This window comes from Leptonychotes weddellii, chromosome 11, assembly GCF_054177405.1.
Source record: "Leptonychotes weddellii isolate Sample4059 chromosome 11, ASM5417740v2, whole genome shotgun sequence".
NCBI lineage: Eukaryota > Metazoa > Chordata > Mammalia > Carnivora > Phocidae > Leptonychotes > Leptonychotes weddellii.
Window position 1 is genome coordinate 47,265,347 of NC_138379.1, and position 17,536 is coordinate 47,282,882.

At 48.5% G+C, this 17,536-nt stretch overlaps 1 protein-coding gene across 3 annotated transcripts in view; it reads right to left on the reverse strand.

Annotated features, from left to right (window-relative positions):
- Positions 1–732: 732 nt before the first annotated feature.
- FAM168A (family with sequence similarity 168 member A) overlaps positions 733–17,536 on the reverse strand; it is a 164,368-nt gene continuing 147,564 nt past the window's right edge. For all 3 annotated transcript variants that reach the window (XM_031024980.2, XM_006730443.3, XM_081798799.1), the window contains 4 exons: positions 10,526–10,668; positions 8,885–9,059; positions 7,437–7,567; positions 733–6,748 (listed from right to left, as the gene is read on the reverse strand). In XM_031024980.2, the coding sequence (XP_030880840.1) occupies positions 7,455–7,567; positions 8,885–9,059; positions 10,526–10,668 (431 nt within the window). In that variant the 3' untranslated portion in view covers positions 733–6,748; positions 7,437–7,454. The remainder of the gene's footprint in view (positions 6,749–7,436; positions 7,568–8,884; positions 9,060–10,525; positions 10,669–17,536) is intronic.

A 17,536-nucleotide genomic window follows, 5' to 3' on the forward strand; every position in this document is an offset into this window, starting at 1 on the left:
AACACTTAGAGGCTGGGAGAGCATGGTGGCCACAATGACCAGGGAAAGCATGGGCCTGGACTAGGGCAGTTGCTTTGCGCAGAGGGGAGAGGAGGAAGAGATTCAGGATAGAAACTGACAGCATGTGACTACTTGGATAGAGACCACCTGGCTTCCCTTGACTGTCATTCTGTGACTACAAACCTGTAAGCTCTTCCCTTGGTTTCCCACCTGACAAATTCACCCTTTAACTAATAAACACACACACTGCCTCCTCCAGGGTGGGCAGAATGTGGGACTCGGTGCCTGGGCTGTGGAGCTAGACTAAGTGTGAGCTCCACCTCTGAACCTTGAGCTCCAAGCTCTGTGACCTTGGCCAAAGTACTTACTCTCCGGCTGCCCCCTCTCGACCGGCTCACCTCCCATTGGGCTGTGAGGATTAGGAGAGTTACCCAACATAAAGCACAGTGCTGGCCCCATGGTAGACCCTCGGCAGACGGCAGCCCTCATCATTCGTGGCCCCCGAGGGCTCCTGTATCACCCACCTTAGTCCAGGTGCTGATGGCCACTTCCCAGGCCCCTCAGCTGAATCCCAGGGAAGCCCTGCTACGCCTGCGGGGAGATGCACCATAGGCGCTACCTGACTGGTGAAAACAAGTTCAGAATGAGCTTGGGAAGAAACCCAGGGGATTCACTGGCCTAAGCGGTGGTCTGTGTCTCCCTGCCCCAAGAACCACCAGTCTGGTCACCCCGGACTTTTCCAAAAAAGTTTTTGGAAACTTTTTTTTAATAGTTATTGAATGTTCTACAGCTTACAGTAAATATCATAGTTACAAATTCTTGGCTTCAATCTTTCAGAGTGATCACTATCTGATCTTCAAAATAAAATGAAATAAAAACCCAAAAGAATCCAAAACAACAAAACAAAACCAGATTTACACTTCATACACACAAGGCGAGGCCATGGGACTTTCCAATCTTTACACTCCAGGCTGTGTTTTGAAAACACTTCTAAGTTCTTTGATCAAACTACTTGGAAGACACCGGTCAAAGGTTTATTATTATTATTTTAAATGTTTTTCTTTTTTAAAATGTGAGTTCCAATAAAATTTAAAAATTAGATTCCAACCTGTAGATTAAAATTAATTAAAAAATACAAAATCATGTACAATGCTCTTACAGGGATGTTACATGCCACAAGAAGGTTCCTCTGTCATGTGATATGAAATAGGGATGCAATGCCTTTTAGTCAGGAGATGGGGACAGACCCTTGGGCTTTTAAAGGTCATTATAGACAACTTCCAAGTTGCTAGAGGCCTGGCCTTACCTCCCCTTGGGTAAGGAGGAGCTGGAGTCTCCTCACAGATCCACATGATCTGGCTGACCCGAGAAGGTGGTCTGTGGGCATTCCCACTCTTTTCCTGACTCACAGGCATAAGGAGGAAGGCTAGAGCCTGGAGCTGCTGGTCTTGCTGGGGTCTGGCCCAAAGAGGATTTCACCCATCTGACTCCTATGGGCTGGTACTTATCTGCAAAGCTGTTAATATCTGTTCTCTTCAGGAAAGAGAGTACCCACTTTACTGGGAGCTGGGATGGATACAGGGCCCCACCACCGCAACATGAATGCCCAGGGGCTATGGATGCAGCTGCGGGAAACAAGAGCTCTAGTTTCCCTTTCTGGCTTTGTGGCAGCCAGTCCCAACCCCTGTGTTCCTCAGTTGGCCACTGGGCTGGACTCAACAGCATGCAAGATAGAAAACCACCATTGGAGAAACTGAGGGAATGGGGCCCAAGTCTGGCTCAGGCAAGGTTGGCTATGGAATGTTGAAGCTGGCCTGCCAGGCAGGAATTTTGAAGGCTGGGCCCTGGAACCATGTAATACGTAACTTCAGAAACAAGTTTTCTAGGTGAGGGGAACACAGGTAAAGGACTGTAGTCAACCTGGCATGCCCATGGGAGCCTGATCTCAGAGGCTCAGGTATGGAATTCGATGGTTAGCCTGGCTAGGTTTCCTCTGCTGTGATCCTGCTATTGGGTGGGGCCTGGCTTCCCCTGGGGCTATGCACCTGCTGGGAGCCCATCTCCTACCTGCCCGCTCTGCTCCGCTGCCTGACCTGCCCCTCTCTGAAGCTCAGCAAGCAGATGGGACCGCATACTGTAGCGATGTGGTAGAATACAGGATAGACAAGCAGAGCTTCCATGTGTCTTCACTCAACTGCAACGGAGGAATGCCACAGTGACATCTAAGTGATTAATCCAGCCAGAGTGCTATAACTAAGACCACACAAAGACCAAGAACCATGCCCTCCAGGCCTTCCTTCTCTGGCCATGGAGCAGAGACAAGAATTCTGATATGCAGGGCTCCAGGCTTGGCGACCAAGGGGCCTGCCCTATTTTTATGCTCCATGTGATTGATTCATTTCTGAATGCCACTCAGAACAAAACAAACCCTCCAAAGGAGCCCCCCTAGCTCTCTGGGATAGTAAACCTCAAACTTGGAACAATTTGGGTGGCCAGGGGTAAGAGCTGGGATACAGCAAGAACTCTTTGGTCCTGGTTCTTATCCATGGGAAAAGCAAGCCCAGGCATCGAAGTCAGATGTGCTTTTGGCCATTCAGGGCTACACCAGGTCCCCTGGGAGTGCCGACTCACTGGGTGCAGACAGTGGGCAGGCTTTCCAGGGCCATGGGTCTTTCAATGGGCAGATACCTGGGGCTGCCCTTGAATGTGGCTTCAGTCCTAGGCATCACGACCCCAAAGTGTTTTGTTCAAGTTAGGTCTTTTGTTGCCAATTCTCATCCTCCTGGTGCTGCCAGGGTCCCCAGGGCCCACCCATTATAAAAATCTCAGCTGGGAGGACTGAGCTACCCAGTCTCTTGGGAGTCTTCCTCTGTTTGGGGCAGACAGATAGCTCACCCCTTCTTCATGCCTGCCACTGGAGACCCAGCAGGTGACAGATGCCAACTGAAAGAGCAGAGGATTTGAAGAGTTCACATCTGGGCTCTTTCTCTTAACTGTATGACTTTTGTCAAGTCTCTTAAGCCTTTTTTTTTTTTTTTTAAAAGTAAGCTCTAGGCCCAACATAGGGCTTGAACTCATGACCCCGAGATCAAGAGTCATATGCTTTACCGACCAAGCCAGCCAGGTGCCCCAAGTCTCCTAAGCCTTTGAGGGACTTAGTTTTTTCCATCTATAAAGTGAGAATTTGGCAATCAGTGTCAAAGTACTTTGTACATTAAAAAAACTGTGGGTAGGTGTAGGTGGCCTTGTTCAGTATTTAGCTAAGGGGATGTACACTTTGGGGTTACTGCCAAGAGAGGGGCTGTAGCAATTGTCGTATCTCAGGAAAAGATGTTTTTTCAAAAACTGGCAAAAAGGTTATGTTTTGACCACTTGGGGGCACTCCAGAACCAGATTCCTGGGCCCTAGGCTACTGAGGAAAGGGAGTCAAGGAGAAGCTGGGGAAGCCAAGAGGGCTATTGTCTGGAACCACCTGTGCCCCTAACCCTGGCCACCAAGCTTGTGGTACTGGGGTGTGTGGGGGGGGAAGCAGTGGAGTGGACAGGCGTTTGCACGCTGGTGCCAGCTTTGTGGCTGACGATGTCCTGTGGGCACACCCCTCGTCCTCTGGCTTGCTGGCCCTCCTACAGTGACCGGGCCCTTCCAGCTGACCTTCTGTCCAGCTTTACCACTGGGCCATCCAGGATCTTTGGATGCCGCCCAGGAGACGCCTATGATCTACTGGGAATGTTCCTTCTGCCCAAGGCACACTACTGCCCCTGCTCTCCTGGACTTGTTCCCTTTGCGATGACTCCCCAAGCTTGGCTAGGCTTGTGGACCTCCGTCAAAGCAAAAGGGGGAGGCCAGAAGAACTGGGGCTCCACCACGTATCCTGAAAAAGGGGTGCTGGACTTGGGCTCTTCCAGACCATAACCTTTCTGCACCTTGTTTTTGCCTTGGGGCCTTTGATCTGGAATTACATACTAGGGCAAAGAGGGGGTGCAGAGCATAGAAGCTTCAGTCCACAAGCCTGTGTGTGGAGTCAGACTGGAAGGAAAGTGGACAAACTGGGATTCAGGTGACTTTGCCGCTGATGAGCAAGTCCCTTTGCCTTCCCAAGTCACCGTGTCCCCATGGATCAAATGGGAGGAATACTCTATTTCACAGGGTTAAGCCAGATGAGTGGATGTGAAACTGCTTTGTGAACTGTGAGGTACTAGATGTTAGTTTTTACTTACTGGTATAGAAAGAACAAAAGTAACAAGGTCATTCCTAGGTCTCCTCCTTTTCCCCTCCTCTCTGTGGTTCTACCCAGCCCCTAGAGGCAGCAAGGTTCAGAGAAGCCTATTAAGATACTAGCATTCCGCTCACATTGGCAAGTTCCCTTTCCTTCTAGAACCAGTTTCCTCATTTGTTCGATGGGTGCAAGAACTCTGACCCTGCCTCTCTCTCAGGGCCAGTAAATTAAAGACTGGGAAGCGCTCGAATCTATGGAGCACCTGACAAATGCAAAGGTTTCCTATTATCATTAGTATTATTTTGGCATTTTCCAAACACGTATGACATAATCTAGAACAACCTTCACCCACCCTTACAAAACCAGAGAGTAGGAGGAGGTATTTGCAAAAAATGGATTAACACTGGAAAACTGTTGTTTTAAAAAGAAACCCCATCAGCACCCTAGAACAGACCATTTAGAATAGTTAGGGTTCTCCTTACTGGTCCTGCAGTTCCCCGGAAGGCCAAGAAGGTGGGTCCCCCAACTCCTGGCTCTCAGTTGGACGCTGATGGGCTCTGCCCTCCTGGGAATGGCCAGACAGCCTCTGAGGTCCTTCTGGCTCAAGTTTCCTGATTTTTTCCTCCTTTAAGGGAGACATGGGAGGTAGGGGTAGGGGTGTATCCAAGTATGCGTGAATTTAAAATCAAAAGGGTTATTTAAAAGTCCCAAATGTTATCGATGATCCCATTTTGTACAGTAAAATGTTCCTGCACCCCTTACCCCTAGAGGGGCTGCTGGCCCAGCCAGAAGCTGGGTGCAGGGGACAGTGCTGGGACAGTGGGCTCCTGGCTGAGACTAGCCACGGTTCCTGACTCAGGGGTTCCTCTTCTCCCATGAGAGCCCCTGTCTCCTGGGCCTCATCCTTGTCCTCCTCTCTTCTCAGGATGAGGGGCTACTGTCCTAAAAGCATAGATTCTCCTTTTCAGCCAGCCCACTTGCTCCTTCTAGGGCTGGAGTCCGGTATAAAATGAAAGTTCCAGATGTCTTCACAGAATTTCCAAATGCTATTTCCTCATTTGCAATTTCTGTTCCTGCCATCTGCCCCCATGTGACCTCTGCCCAGTCTTCAAACCCCTCCTTTGGAATCCATGGAGGAAAAGAGCAGAAACCAAAGCCCAGAGACTGTTCCAGAGTTCACCAGGTGTGGGTGCTGCTGACTTAATTTTTACAAAACCAAGCTAATCCAACCCTAGGTAAATTTTTGTGGATAACATGCCCTTAGGTAGGAAGGCTGCATTTAATGCTAATTTACTGCTAGATCTAGGGAAGTCCTTTTGTCTTCTCTGGGCCTCAGCTTCCTCATCAATCAAACAGGGGAATGGATGAGATGATTGCTAAGGTCCCTTCAGTTCCATGAGTCTATGAAATGTTTATTGCTATTGCTTTTCCTTCACTATCCTGACCTTCAGAGCTGCCAGCACCCACCTGGAATGTGGTTCCTTCACTTTGGCCGTGAATGGCACAAGGTAACCAAGAGCCCCATGGACAGACTGGTGAGCCCTGGCACTGGGAAAGGCAGAGGGAAGGGAGAGAAATGCCATAGGTTCCCACTCTAATCAAGAGGAAGCATCTTATGAGAGTGGGTCCACTGGGCTCAGGGGCCAAGGTCTGGATTACATAGGGCACCTGGCCTTCCAAGGCTTTGGGAGGCTGGGATACCATCACCCTGCAGCTGCTTGGCAGGTCTGAGGTCAAAATTACCTTTTGAGGAAGTGCCAGGTCAGTTAACAACACTGTGCAAATCAGAGGGTCCAGGCCCAGACAATTTGGCCAGAGACCTTACAAACCAAAGCCAGCAGGCAAGCACCTCTCTCCCCTCTTCTTTCCCACAGTGCCCTCCCTCCTTCCCACCCTCCCTCAAGTTCTCCCAAGGAAAGAATCTGGTTTTCGCAGGTTCTCACCCGGGGTATTAAGCTGCTATGAACACTCCTACCTAATCAGGTGGTTCTGTTCTTGGTCTGTTGCGATGGTTCTCAGAAGACTTTCCCTTGTGTCAGGACATGGTCATGTCCCCAACCAATCTTGCTTAGGAAAAATAAAGAAACAATCCCCCAGAGATGTAACTTGCTCGACAGCTCTGAGTTTCTACCCTGGACCCGAGGGCCACATGTGTTATGCTCTTCAAAGGAAATCACATCTTCAGCTGAACCATTGCAATAAACCCCCCTCTCTGCCTGCCACTAGACTGGGGTCCCCAGGGACCAGATGCTTGGGGAAGGAGAGACGAAGAGCAGAGAGGATGTGCCTGGTCAGAAGGAGGGGACAGAGCTGGAAGGGTAGCGGCTAAGAAGGGGACAGTGGGGAGAGGCAGGAGATTAGAAAAAGCAGCTTTTACAAAAACCAAAAATAAAAACCAAAACCGTTAAAGATGCATAAAGTGACCCTTGCACTTCCGTTGTCTCTTCTTGCAAACAGAGGTGGTGCTGATAGGGGACTGCTCCAGCACCTGTGTAAGACTTGAGTAGTTGCATACAATGTGTGACTCCAGACCTGAGGAAGGAAGGGGAGAGTCATTAGTGACAATGATATTCCTGAGGCCATATCAGGAAGCCACCAGATCCCCTCCCCTCCCCTCCCTGTGCGAGCCCTACAAGGAGCCCTCTGGGCCTTCCTGGTGGAGCTGCCTGCCTCCCGTCCAGTGCCAAGAGCTCCTGGAGGAGGTGGAGGTCAGGGGAGATCAGAAGGGAAGGCAGAGAATTCAACAGTGACATCCCTGGAGCCCTGTGGTTCACTGGCTCTGCCTTGGGAGCTGCGGGGGGGGCAGTGGCCCGAAGTCTCCATCTGATTAAGGTAAGACTTCATTTGAAGAATGAGGCCCAGAGTTAAAGGAAGGCTGAAGATTGGAGGTGAAGAGCACAGAATTCAGTACTAGAGGACTGGAGTCCTACTGGTTAAGTGATGTTGAACTTTGTATTTATCTGTAAAATAGAGCTAATAATCCTCATTTCACAGAGCTACCATAATAAGGATTATGAGATAACACATGTAAAGTACGTAGAATATATGTAAAGTCACAGCTGTCCTTAAGAGTGCTATCACTGAACTCGGAGCAGGAAAGCAGCTGGTGACGGTCACCGGCCCTGCAGATACCTGTGCTGCAGACCAGGCCGGGGCTTTGCTAGGGGCAGTCCTGGTATCCGGCCAGCGTCCTACCTCTCCCAGCCCGGGCCCCACTCACTTGGATGGGCTGCAGGCTTTACCAGTGCGGGGGGACATAGCTGTACGCGGGGGTCCCTTGGGCCCTGTATGTTGGCATGGAGACAGGGTGTGCCCCGATCGCGGTGTGCTGGGGTGCAGTCAGCAGGGTACCTGAGCATCCAGAGAGAAGAGTAAACCCAATGAGGCCGTCCCAGGGCACTGGGATGAAGAGGATGAAGCCATGGCCTTTCACACAGCTGCTCCTCAACCTGGGACCCCCACCTCCCCACCTGCTCGTGAACTGCCTGCCCCTCCCACCTTGCCAGGCTTCATCTCCTTAGGGAAAGTTTTGCTGATGCTCCAGGACAGAGTCACTCACTCATCTTCAGTGGCCTCCTTTTACTCTTCTTTGTATGCTCCTCCTATTCTACCAAGTGGAAACTGTTGGTCTATATGGTTGTACTTATCCCTAGCCTGGCTGTTCCTAAAGGCAAGGCTCTGATCCATCAGTAACTGGTCCCCAGGACCAGAACAAGGCTGCCACCAAGCAGATCACCGAGAGCTTACTGACCTGACCTGGGGAATGAGGCCTCGACAACCCCTTACATTAGGGGCAGAATAAAATCCCAACTCCTGCCTCCCACCCACTAGACCCCTTGTACTCTCTTCCCTCAAAAGATTCTGTAAAAGCTGGGTCTTCTAAAGGTTATTCGTAGCCCTCTTGCCATCTCATGCTCTTCTTTTGAATGTCAGCGCATCCAGAGACTTCCCTTCCCTGCTATTCCTGTGGTGTCTCCACTCCAATCCTCAAGATTCCAGATGGACAGGGCTTTGGTGTGATTTTTAGAATAAGCCAGAAATGGAGAAGGGGTCCTCCATGCCTTAAAATTAAGTACTGGACAGGGTCTGGAGCTCCTGCCTGCTAAATAACATTGCCTCACACCCTCCTTCCGAGATCCAGAGTCCTAGTACCATCGTCCCTCCTCTAAACTACAGCCTCCCCACTGATCTATCTGCTTCCAGCCTCTCCCGTCTAACCATGCCTCTGCCCTGCAGCCAGAGAATGTTTAAACCGAACGCATCTCTCCTCTGCTTAAACCCCTTTGCTAGTTCCCCGTTACCTAAAGGTATTTGGACCTCTCCACTTTAGCCTTGCTGACTGCTCCAGCCACCCTTCCAGCTCCATGCCCCTATTTTCTAAGGGTCTTGGACCATTTCCATTCTGTGAACGTGCCATGCTCATGTTCTTTCCACCTGGACTGCTCTTCCCTCTTTCATCCCTCTGGTTAGCTTCTGTTCCCCCTTTAAGACCTAGCTCAATATGTCCTTCTTGGTGAAATCGTCCTCATGCCTGTGGACAGGGTTCCCAGAACCGCCCAGCACAGATTTTCTCATGCTATGCTACACTCGATTCCACGACGGTATTCTCCAGCCGGTCATGAGTTTCTGGAGAAGGGGGACAGACACTGACACAGATGCTGCCCTCACCTGCTGACATTGCCATGGTGGTGCCGGCCACCATGCCCATGGCCACCCCATTGGTCCTGGGGGCAGCAACGGGCGCCGGGTAGATGGCAGAGGGGATGCTGTTGGGCTGGACAACCGTGGTGTGGTGGATGACGTGGGGCTGGGCAGCGTACACCGGCTGTGTGTAGTAGGCTCCCTGCGCGAACAAAGGCTGAGGTCATACAGGCTCTTGGAGACGCAGGGTAGGATATGGAGAGAGGAGAAGGGAGGGGAGCCTGTTCCTCCCAGACCCTGTGGGATGGGCTCAGAGGAGCACGGACCCAGGGACTCAAGGTCTGGGCCCCAGCGGGGACTCTGCGTCTGTCTTACTACATGACTGTGGACAGTTCAGTATCAGGTTCAGCTTGTGGCATGAAAAATAAGGCTCCAACCCTATCCTGCCTTGCTCCTGGGGCTGCTATGATGATCTAATGGGGTAACAGCCCTGATTTTAACATTTTAAAATGTTTGTATCTTATTGCAGTGTGCTTCTGCAAGGTGCCTAAAATGTAAAGGCACCCAGAGCACTGTGTGCATGCACATGAAGCATCACTAGTGCGACAGTCACGTTAGTGTCGTACTGCCATCTTGCCTACTGGAAACTGTCCCAAATGAACAGCATTTCCTCAGATGTCTCTTACTATTTCTCTTAGGCAGAGGTGAGGATGGAGACAGAGGTCTAAGGTGACTTCCCACTGCCTAGATCGCATGGTTGCTTCCCGCTGCCACAGCCCACAGGCCTGCTGACCTTTGTGGGGAACAGACACAGGCCCCTGGATCATCTTAATCCAGAGCTTCTCAAACGCCCATACTAACTACTGACAGGAGCCTCAGAATATGGGTTTATAATCCCAGAGGTCTGAGAACATAGTGCAAAGCAGCTTACCACAAACAAGAAAAATCCATCTCAAGCCTATTGTTTTATCTTTTAAAAGTTTCACATTCTAACCTACAGTGTAGCTGTTTTTTAAATCAAAGTGTTCTCCTCACTACTTAAACCTCACATAGAATTGTCACCCCAGAAAAATGTGCCATGTGCATGCCGGAGCCTCATACAGTCCCTGTCATAGCCATCCCCTCAGAGTACATACATTCTCTAGCTGAAGGAGCCCAGATGGGGACGCTAAGGCACAGAGAGAGAGAATAACTTACCCAAGATCACACAGTGAGCTGGTAACAGAGCCTGAGCCCTTACCTCCTCCGTTTAGCTCAAGGACTTTATCAAGGAAGGGTAGATGTGGGGGTTAGGGAGAAGCCTAGACACATTGGGTCTCATCCTGACTCAACCAATAGCTCCCTGTGTGACCTTGGACAAGTCACTCTCCTCTCTGGGTCTCAGCTTCCCCACCTGTATAAAAAGGAATTGAGCTAGATGATCTCCAGGGACTCTTGCTAATTCTAGGCTCTGTTAATCTAAATGACTTCATGCGTCACCCTCCCAGGAGCTGAGATGGGGTGAGGGAGTGTGTGGACCACAGGGCTATTGTTTCCATGATACAACAGTGACAACTGGCCAGAGCCAGAACTTGCCCTCCCTCTCTTTCTCACCCAACCCCACCCCACCTAGGGCGGTGGCTCCTTTGCCTGCAGCAGAGGTGGGCCCAGGCTTCCACGTGCACCTACCTGGGCATACAGATTCTGCTGGGGGTAGGCACTTCTGATTGGATACATGGCCGTCTGATAGGGGTTGGGTGAAGGGGAGTAGGGGGGCGGAGCAGTATTACTCTGGGTCGGTGGGACCTTGTATGGTGTCCCCGCAGTATATCCTGTACCAAGGCAATAAGAGAGACTTCCAATTAGTTGACAGAACAGCACTGTTGGAAGGCAGCAGGTCCCAGGCACGACTCCCCAGACAAGGAAGGGCTGATTCCAGGCTGGAAACACAGATGAGAACAGACAGAGAACAGGGCTCCACCCAGAGAGCCCTGGCCCAGAGGCAGCTCCCTCAGTCCTGGTGCACAAGGCTGCGTAAGTGATTCTGGCATCTTTTATCTCTGGTTCTCAGGGGTATGATCTATAAAATAAGAGGCTGGAACCCGATGATCTCTTAAGGGACCCTGCAGCTCGGACAGTCTGGGGTTCTGTGTACCGGGAGACGGGCGCGTGTGTCTGCTCGCTCGCTACGGCGCTCCGTCTTCCTGCTGTCTGTCTCCTCCCTCAGCGGCCCAGGGCGTCTTCCGCTGCTGGTTCTCTTCTGTTTTCCCCCCGACTCTCTCTTTTTCTCCTTGTATCTCTCTTTTTGGGCTTCTCTCTACCATGTTCCCCCGACAAATTTTAAGGCCAAAAGCCCACAGAAAACACCATTCAGAGACCCTCATCTCCTCAGATGCGGCAGAACTGCTCCACAAAGCCAGACTCTCCTCCACTCCTGGGGCTCAGGGAAGGACTGCTGTGGCCTAAAGGCCTGAAGTCAGGGCTCACAAAAATTCACATCAGCCTGGAACCCGGCCCCAGGGAGTTCACAATCAGCCATTCAATCAAACTGTGCTGCCTTTGAATCTTCTGGAAAATAGAGTCAGAATCTATGTCTGCAGGAAAAACTTGAAACATAAATCACTCAGGAACAAGACTATGTTTTTCTAGAACACAAAATGAAATGATTCTATGGAAACCAAGTGATCATCAAGTGACCCCCAACTCTCTTACTCTATACAAAGGGCTCAGAAAGGGCAAGTGTTTTCAGAAACAACTTCTTTCTGAGTTGAAGTGCCAGTGCCAGGAAACCTTGGCTTCTGCTCTCCAATGTGGTGTTGCTGGAACTTCTTCCCTGTGCTTCTCATTCCGGCTCAGTCTGACTGAGCTTCTCCAGGCCTCAACTCAGCTTTTACCTACAGGATGCTCACCAAGGACTTTGTCAGCAACATGGTGCTGATTCTGCAATAAGGGGCTGAGGGGCAGAGTGGAGAGGGGTGCTTTATTGGAAGAGAACAGATCTAGGCTTCAGTTCAGGCTTTCTTCCAATTTGCGGTGACTACTGCCGAGTCTCTGGGCCTTAGTTTCCTATTCTGTTAAAACAGAAGGCTAAGAATGAAGATCTCTTCCTGAACTAAAATCCCATTTTTCTAAAGATCCTGAGTCTCTTTACCTTAACCCTAAGTAAAAGCAAGCTGCCATAAGGTCACAAATCTTTCTCAGTCCACAGCACTGACTTGGCATCCCCCTGCCCCTGATGAGGTATTCAGTAGCACAGGAGAGCTGCTATTTGATCGTCACAAAAGGTACCACCAAAAGGTGTCCTGTCCTATTCCCTGGAATCATGCCATTTACTCTTCCCTCTTTCAGAACCAGTTTGTTCCATGGGAAACTGGTTTTATGGTCAAATATGCTTGGGAAAAAAGTAGCAATGAGGATGGTGTGGAAAGAACACATGCATGAGAAGGTAGCATTGTGAAGAACTGGAAACTAGACGTGGAGGTACGAGTCAGCTGAGAGAGAAGTATGGAGCAGATTCCTCCAAGTTTCTAGACTGTGGTGCTAATACGATACGTGGTTAGAGCAGGTGAAGCAGATACTGTAGGGGAAGACAGGAAGTCTAGGTTTGTGACATCTGAAAGGAGCCATCTGAGAGCTCCTTCACCTTGGGGGCACAATTTATCTGTAAAACAAAGGGGGCTCTCAAAATGGGCATGTCCCATACCTGTACAATGGACTATATAATTCTGAAGGATTGTAATCATTTAAAAAAAACAAAAACAAAAAGAGTAGCAGCAATGTAGAATAGAGATGAATAGTTTGTTTTTTATTCCATGACCCTGAGAAGTTTTAAATGACAGGATGAACTATGAATCTCCAAGACAGGGATATGCAGGAGACTATTTCCAAATTTATTTGTTACCAAAACTTTTATTCATGCTATTAACATTTAAAGCACACAAACTACAGGGAGGTCTGCCTGGCTGGCGCAGCTGGAAGAGCATGTGACTCTTGATCTCAGGGTCGTGGGTTTGAGCCTCACACTGGGTGTACAGATTACAAAAAGTAAACAAACAAATAAATAAAACATACAAACTCTAATTTTTTTTGTAATCGTAGCTTATTTTGGGAAGTAACGTTTTACTGTAACATGGCCATGCCCATTCATTTACTTATCAGCTATGGCTGCTTTCCTGCTACAATGGTAGTTATGACAGAGACCATATGGCCCGAGAAACCTACAGAACTTACTATTTGGCCCTCTCTAGGGAAAGCTTGCTGACTCCTGATTTGAGGAATAAAATAAGGTATGAGGAGTCCTGCTAGAGTGGAGAGCATCTCTTTTCTATGCAGAAGGGCAGGACACCCCTGAATCCTAAGAAGCTTGCTCTGAAAGTTACACAGCACAGTGTAATTGTTATGAGTAGTCTGGAGCCCGACTGACTGCCTGGGTCTGAACCCCAGCCCTGCTATTTAATAGCTACAGACTACAGCAGTCTCGTCATCTGTAAAATGGGGATAACAACAGTACCTACTTCATAGGATTACTCTGATAACACATTAATAATTGCAAAGCCCTTAGAATAGCTCCTGACACATTAAAAGCACTTCATAAAAGTGAGCAATTACTCTTTTCTCTCTCTCACTGTGTAGAGAAATAGTAAGCTTCCTGTCCTGGGGATGTGCAAGCAGAGACTGGTCTGCAAGACTACAGTAGAGAGCTTAAGCTATGACTTCCATGGTGCAATCCAAACTGGAACACAGACTCCAGGATCCTACGATTCTAAAACCGTATGGTTTAAAACACCATGACTTTGGGCGCCTGGGTGGCTCAGTCGTTAAGCGTCTGCCTTCGGCTCAGGTCATGATCCCAGGGTCCTGGGATCAAGTCCCACATCGGGCTCCCTGCTCAGCGGGAAGCCTGCTTCTCCCTCTCCCACTCCCCCTGCTTGTGTTCCTGCTCTCGCTCTCTCTGTCAAATAAATAAATAAAATCTTTAAAAAAAACAAAACAAAACACCATGACTTTATAATTCTTTAAAATTAACAAGCCAATGATGCTGGCATCTTTCCCTTATGCTCCCCAAGAATGTGCTCTGGAGTTCTTATCCCCAGGGGAAGCCTGCACTACCCCTCTATGCGGCAAGGACAATCATCTTGCAAGTGTTGAGGTTCCCTCTCTGAGGAAAATAAAAAAGCTCCAAGAGTCTACAGGAGAATTTTGTTTCCACATCTAAGAATAACTTTGTCGGAGAATGTTTCCCTTTCTTCATGTTACAAAATGAGATACACACATACTCAGAATACAAATCAGCAGCCAAAATGCCCTTGGCTGGCAAAAAGACAATGCTGCAGAAGAAGGCCCGGCTCATTTGTCCGGACAGTTTGAGAAGGGAGAAGTAGAATTGCAGAACTAAAGGAGACCTTAGAGATCATTAAGCCCAACACAAACATTTCACAGATGAGATGAGGAATAGATGGCTGAGGGAGCACAACTGCTCGCCCAGGACTCAGGATTCAATGCTCCTTCCTCCAACTACAATGGTTCTCAAGGTCTCCATCTGGCTCAGGAGGCTGCAGAAACTGCCTGGGCCCCCAGCCTGGGCTCTGTCCGTGAGTCAGGTCAATTCTTCTCTCAAGGAATACCCTCATTTGGACTTGACAATATCAGCAGACCATTCTAGTGCTGGTGTTCTAAGTCTCTGAGTATTTCAGTGAAACTTTCATGAGAAAATCATTGCAGAGGACTTTCTATAACTGATTTGGTGGTCCTGTCCATACAACTGAGGATTAGAAATTCCCCTGGGGCTGGAGCCTGGGCTACCTTGGGTAACACAAAATTTTAGGATTTATTACTCTGCATTTAAGTAAAAGAAGCTGTTAGGCTGGATGCAAAAAAACCCTCAGATTTTGCTCACATGAACTCAGACTCAGCTCCCTCACTGGAGGCCTGGCACTTGTGAATGGATTTCTACCTAAGCCTGAAGGTTACAGAATTAGGACTTGGGAATGCTATGCCTTAAGGACATTAGAGACTTGCATTCAACTCTACATGTCAAATGAAGAACCTGGAGCTGAGATGGGAACAGCGACCTTCCCAAAACTGCACAGCAAATCAGTGGAGAGCTGGACTCAGAGTTTAGGGTTTACCATGCCCTGGGCAGGGCTCCTTTCTGAGTTATAGGTCTCTGCAGTCCAATTTTGGACATTTGACATATTGGCCTTTGTGTCCTTATTTTACTAAAGGCAGTATCATGACAGGAAAAAAAAAAAAAAAAGGAATTAGATCACTAGAAGTCCCTGCTCTGCCTTATAAAAGAGGTTTTATGAGGCCCCATTCTTTCTCTCAGGTTCCTAACTATAATTTTAGGCTCCATCAAATAGGATAATAAATAAAGTGTGTACATTGGTGAGATAAAACCATTTCAGCCCTCCCTTCAATCTTTCTGCACTATCATAAATCTTTTTCAGTTGGAGAGCCCCTACCACCTTAAAGGCATTGATCCTCACATCAAGGATGCCTTTTAGACTAATCGGTTTATTGACCATCAGATTTGTATGTCTGAACAAAGCTCTATGTCTGACTCTTGCCTTGACCCCCCAAGTCTCCTTGTTGGTAGCCGAACAAGAGAGTGTGGAGTAAGTAGGGGGGAGACCTAATTACAAACAGGCTTAAGCAAGTGTTAGTAAAACTGAATCTGTCAAAGTACCCTGAATTTTCTGTGGCATTAGAAGCCACAAAATCTGTGTGCTGGGGGAAACCCTGGTGGATGGGGGAGGGTCAGTCAAGCCCACTTCTATTTTCCAATTGCACAGGTTCACACAGGACTTGCTTAAAGGAGAACGAGTGCATTCTGGTCCTTTCCAGGAAATGTTACAGCCTGTGAGAGGACAGTGGGAGGAGCTGCTGGACATTTCAATGGGGCTTCAGGAAGATTTCCACACATGGGAAGGCAAAGCCTTCTATTATTCAGACATTCTCACCGTAGAAGGGGTGGCCTGTGGAGGGAATGAGTGCCCTGGGGCTATGGGAGTGAAGGCCAGTCAGTCAACATGGGCAAGGCAGCTAGAAAGGAGGTCCCTGCTGGGTGGTGGGTACTGTGTACACAGCATCAAGGTGACAGAATCAGGAGTCTAAAAGCTAGAGAGAAACTTAAAGATAACCTAATTCTGCCTCTTCATTTTACAGTTGGAAAAACCTAGGTCCAAACCATGGACATAAATTATCCAAGGTTACACAGAACCACATCTAGAATCCAACTCTTTTGGTTTCCGTTCCAGGCCTCTTTCTGTTCCACTAGAGTAGGTGTGTCTATATACATCTATGACCATATGTGTGGATTTAAGAGAAAATATGTATGTATAAGCCTGTTTACCTATATGTTCATTCAGTTCCACCTGAGGTACCTGGAAAAACGCCCTACTACTGCCATCCCTCTCTGAACAAATAAAATTAATCTCATGAAAAAGGTCAGTAAATTTAACCTGAAACTTAACCTGAGTGATATCATCGTTTTTTAGTTGTGCTGCTTGCTACTTGGATGGCACTGGACACATTACTTTCCTGAGCCTCAGCTTTCAAACTTGAATGAAAATCCACCATAATAATAGGACTCTAGTGTAGATTAAATGAGAGGGTGATTATGAAAGCAAATCCTCTAACAGGTGAGAGTTATGTTGTTTAAATGTAAGTTGATGTTAACATCTAGGGGCAATGGTAACTAAAGAGAAAATAACATGGGTATTTTAAAGAAAAGAAAAAAAATGCAGCATTTTCTTCTAATCTATTTAATAGAGTAATAATATACTGAACCACAGACTATCAGGCTTAGTCTGCAGCCTCCCTCCAAGGGTACGTCAAGCCCCTGCTGGTACAATTTAAGAAATAAGCACCCCCTCCATCCAAAGCCAGCCACACCTCTTTTGGACAGCTCCAACAAGGCACAAAGTCTTCTTATGGAGTCCAAGTGCCACTCAGTAATTTCTAAACACCGGTCCTCATTTTACCCAGGGGAGCGTTCTTGTATTAAAAATCAGGTGTGAAGGTGAAACCATTAGTCACCCCACTGAACCTCAAGATGAATGTAAGCAATCTGACTGGACAGATGGTTTCTGTCTTCCCTGAGGACTCCATGTACACACCTTGCTCTCATGGTGTAGCTTCCGCTAGGGAGTGTTTCTCATGTGGAGGGCAGTTCTGCCTCCCCAGGAGATCTTTAGAAATGTTTAGAGATATTTTTAGTTGCCGTAATGAGGGTTTGCTGGCATCCAGGGAGCTGAGGCCAGGGATTCTGCTAAGCATCCTACAATGTACAAGTTGGCCCCCCACAACAAAGCATCTGGTCCAGATGTCCATAGTGGCAAGGCTGAGAAACCCTGTGCTAGCTGGAGGAGTCTTCGCTGTCCCAGGGTCCACTGGCCTTCAAAGGTGCCCTCTGTTCTTTCCTTTGAAATGCAGTACCAGCTCTTCCTAATCACACTTGCTGGCCAGGTGCATACTTCCTCCCCCCTCCCTCACTGCTTTGTGTCTCCCCAAAGCTGGGTACATGATCAAAGAGGATGACCTTTTCTGGATGAGGAAGGTCAATTTTTTGTGTGAGTAGGAGAACCTCTTAAAACAGTGTCTTATACGAACCCTGTCAGACTATGGACTCTGAGAAACAAGCTGGACATTCTAGAGGGGAGGGGGGTAGGGGGATGGGTTAACCTGGTGATGGGTATT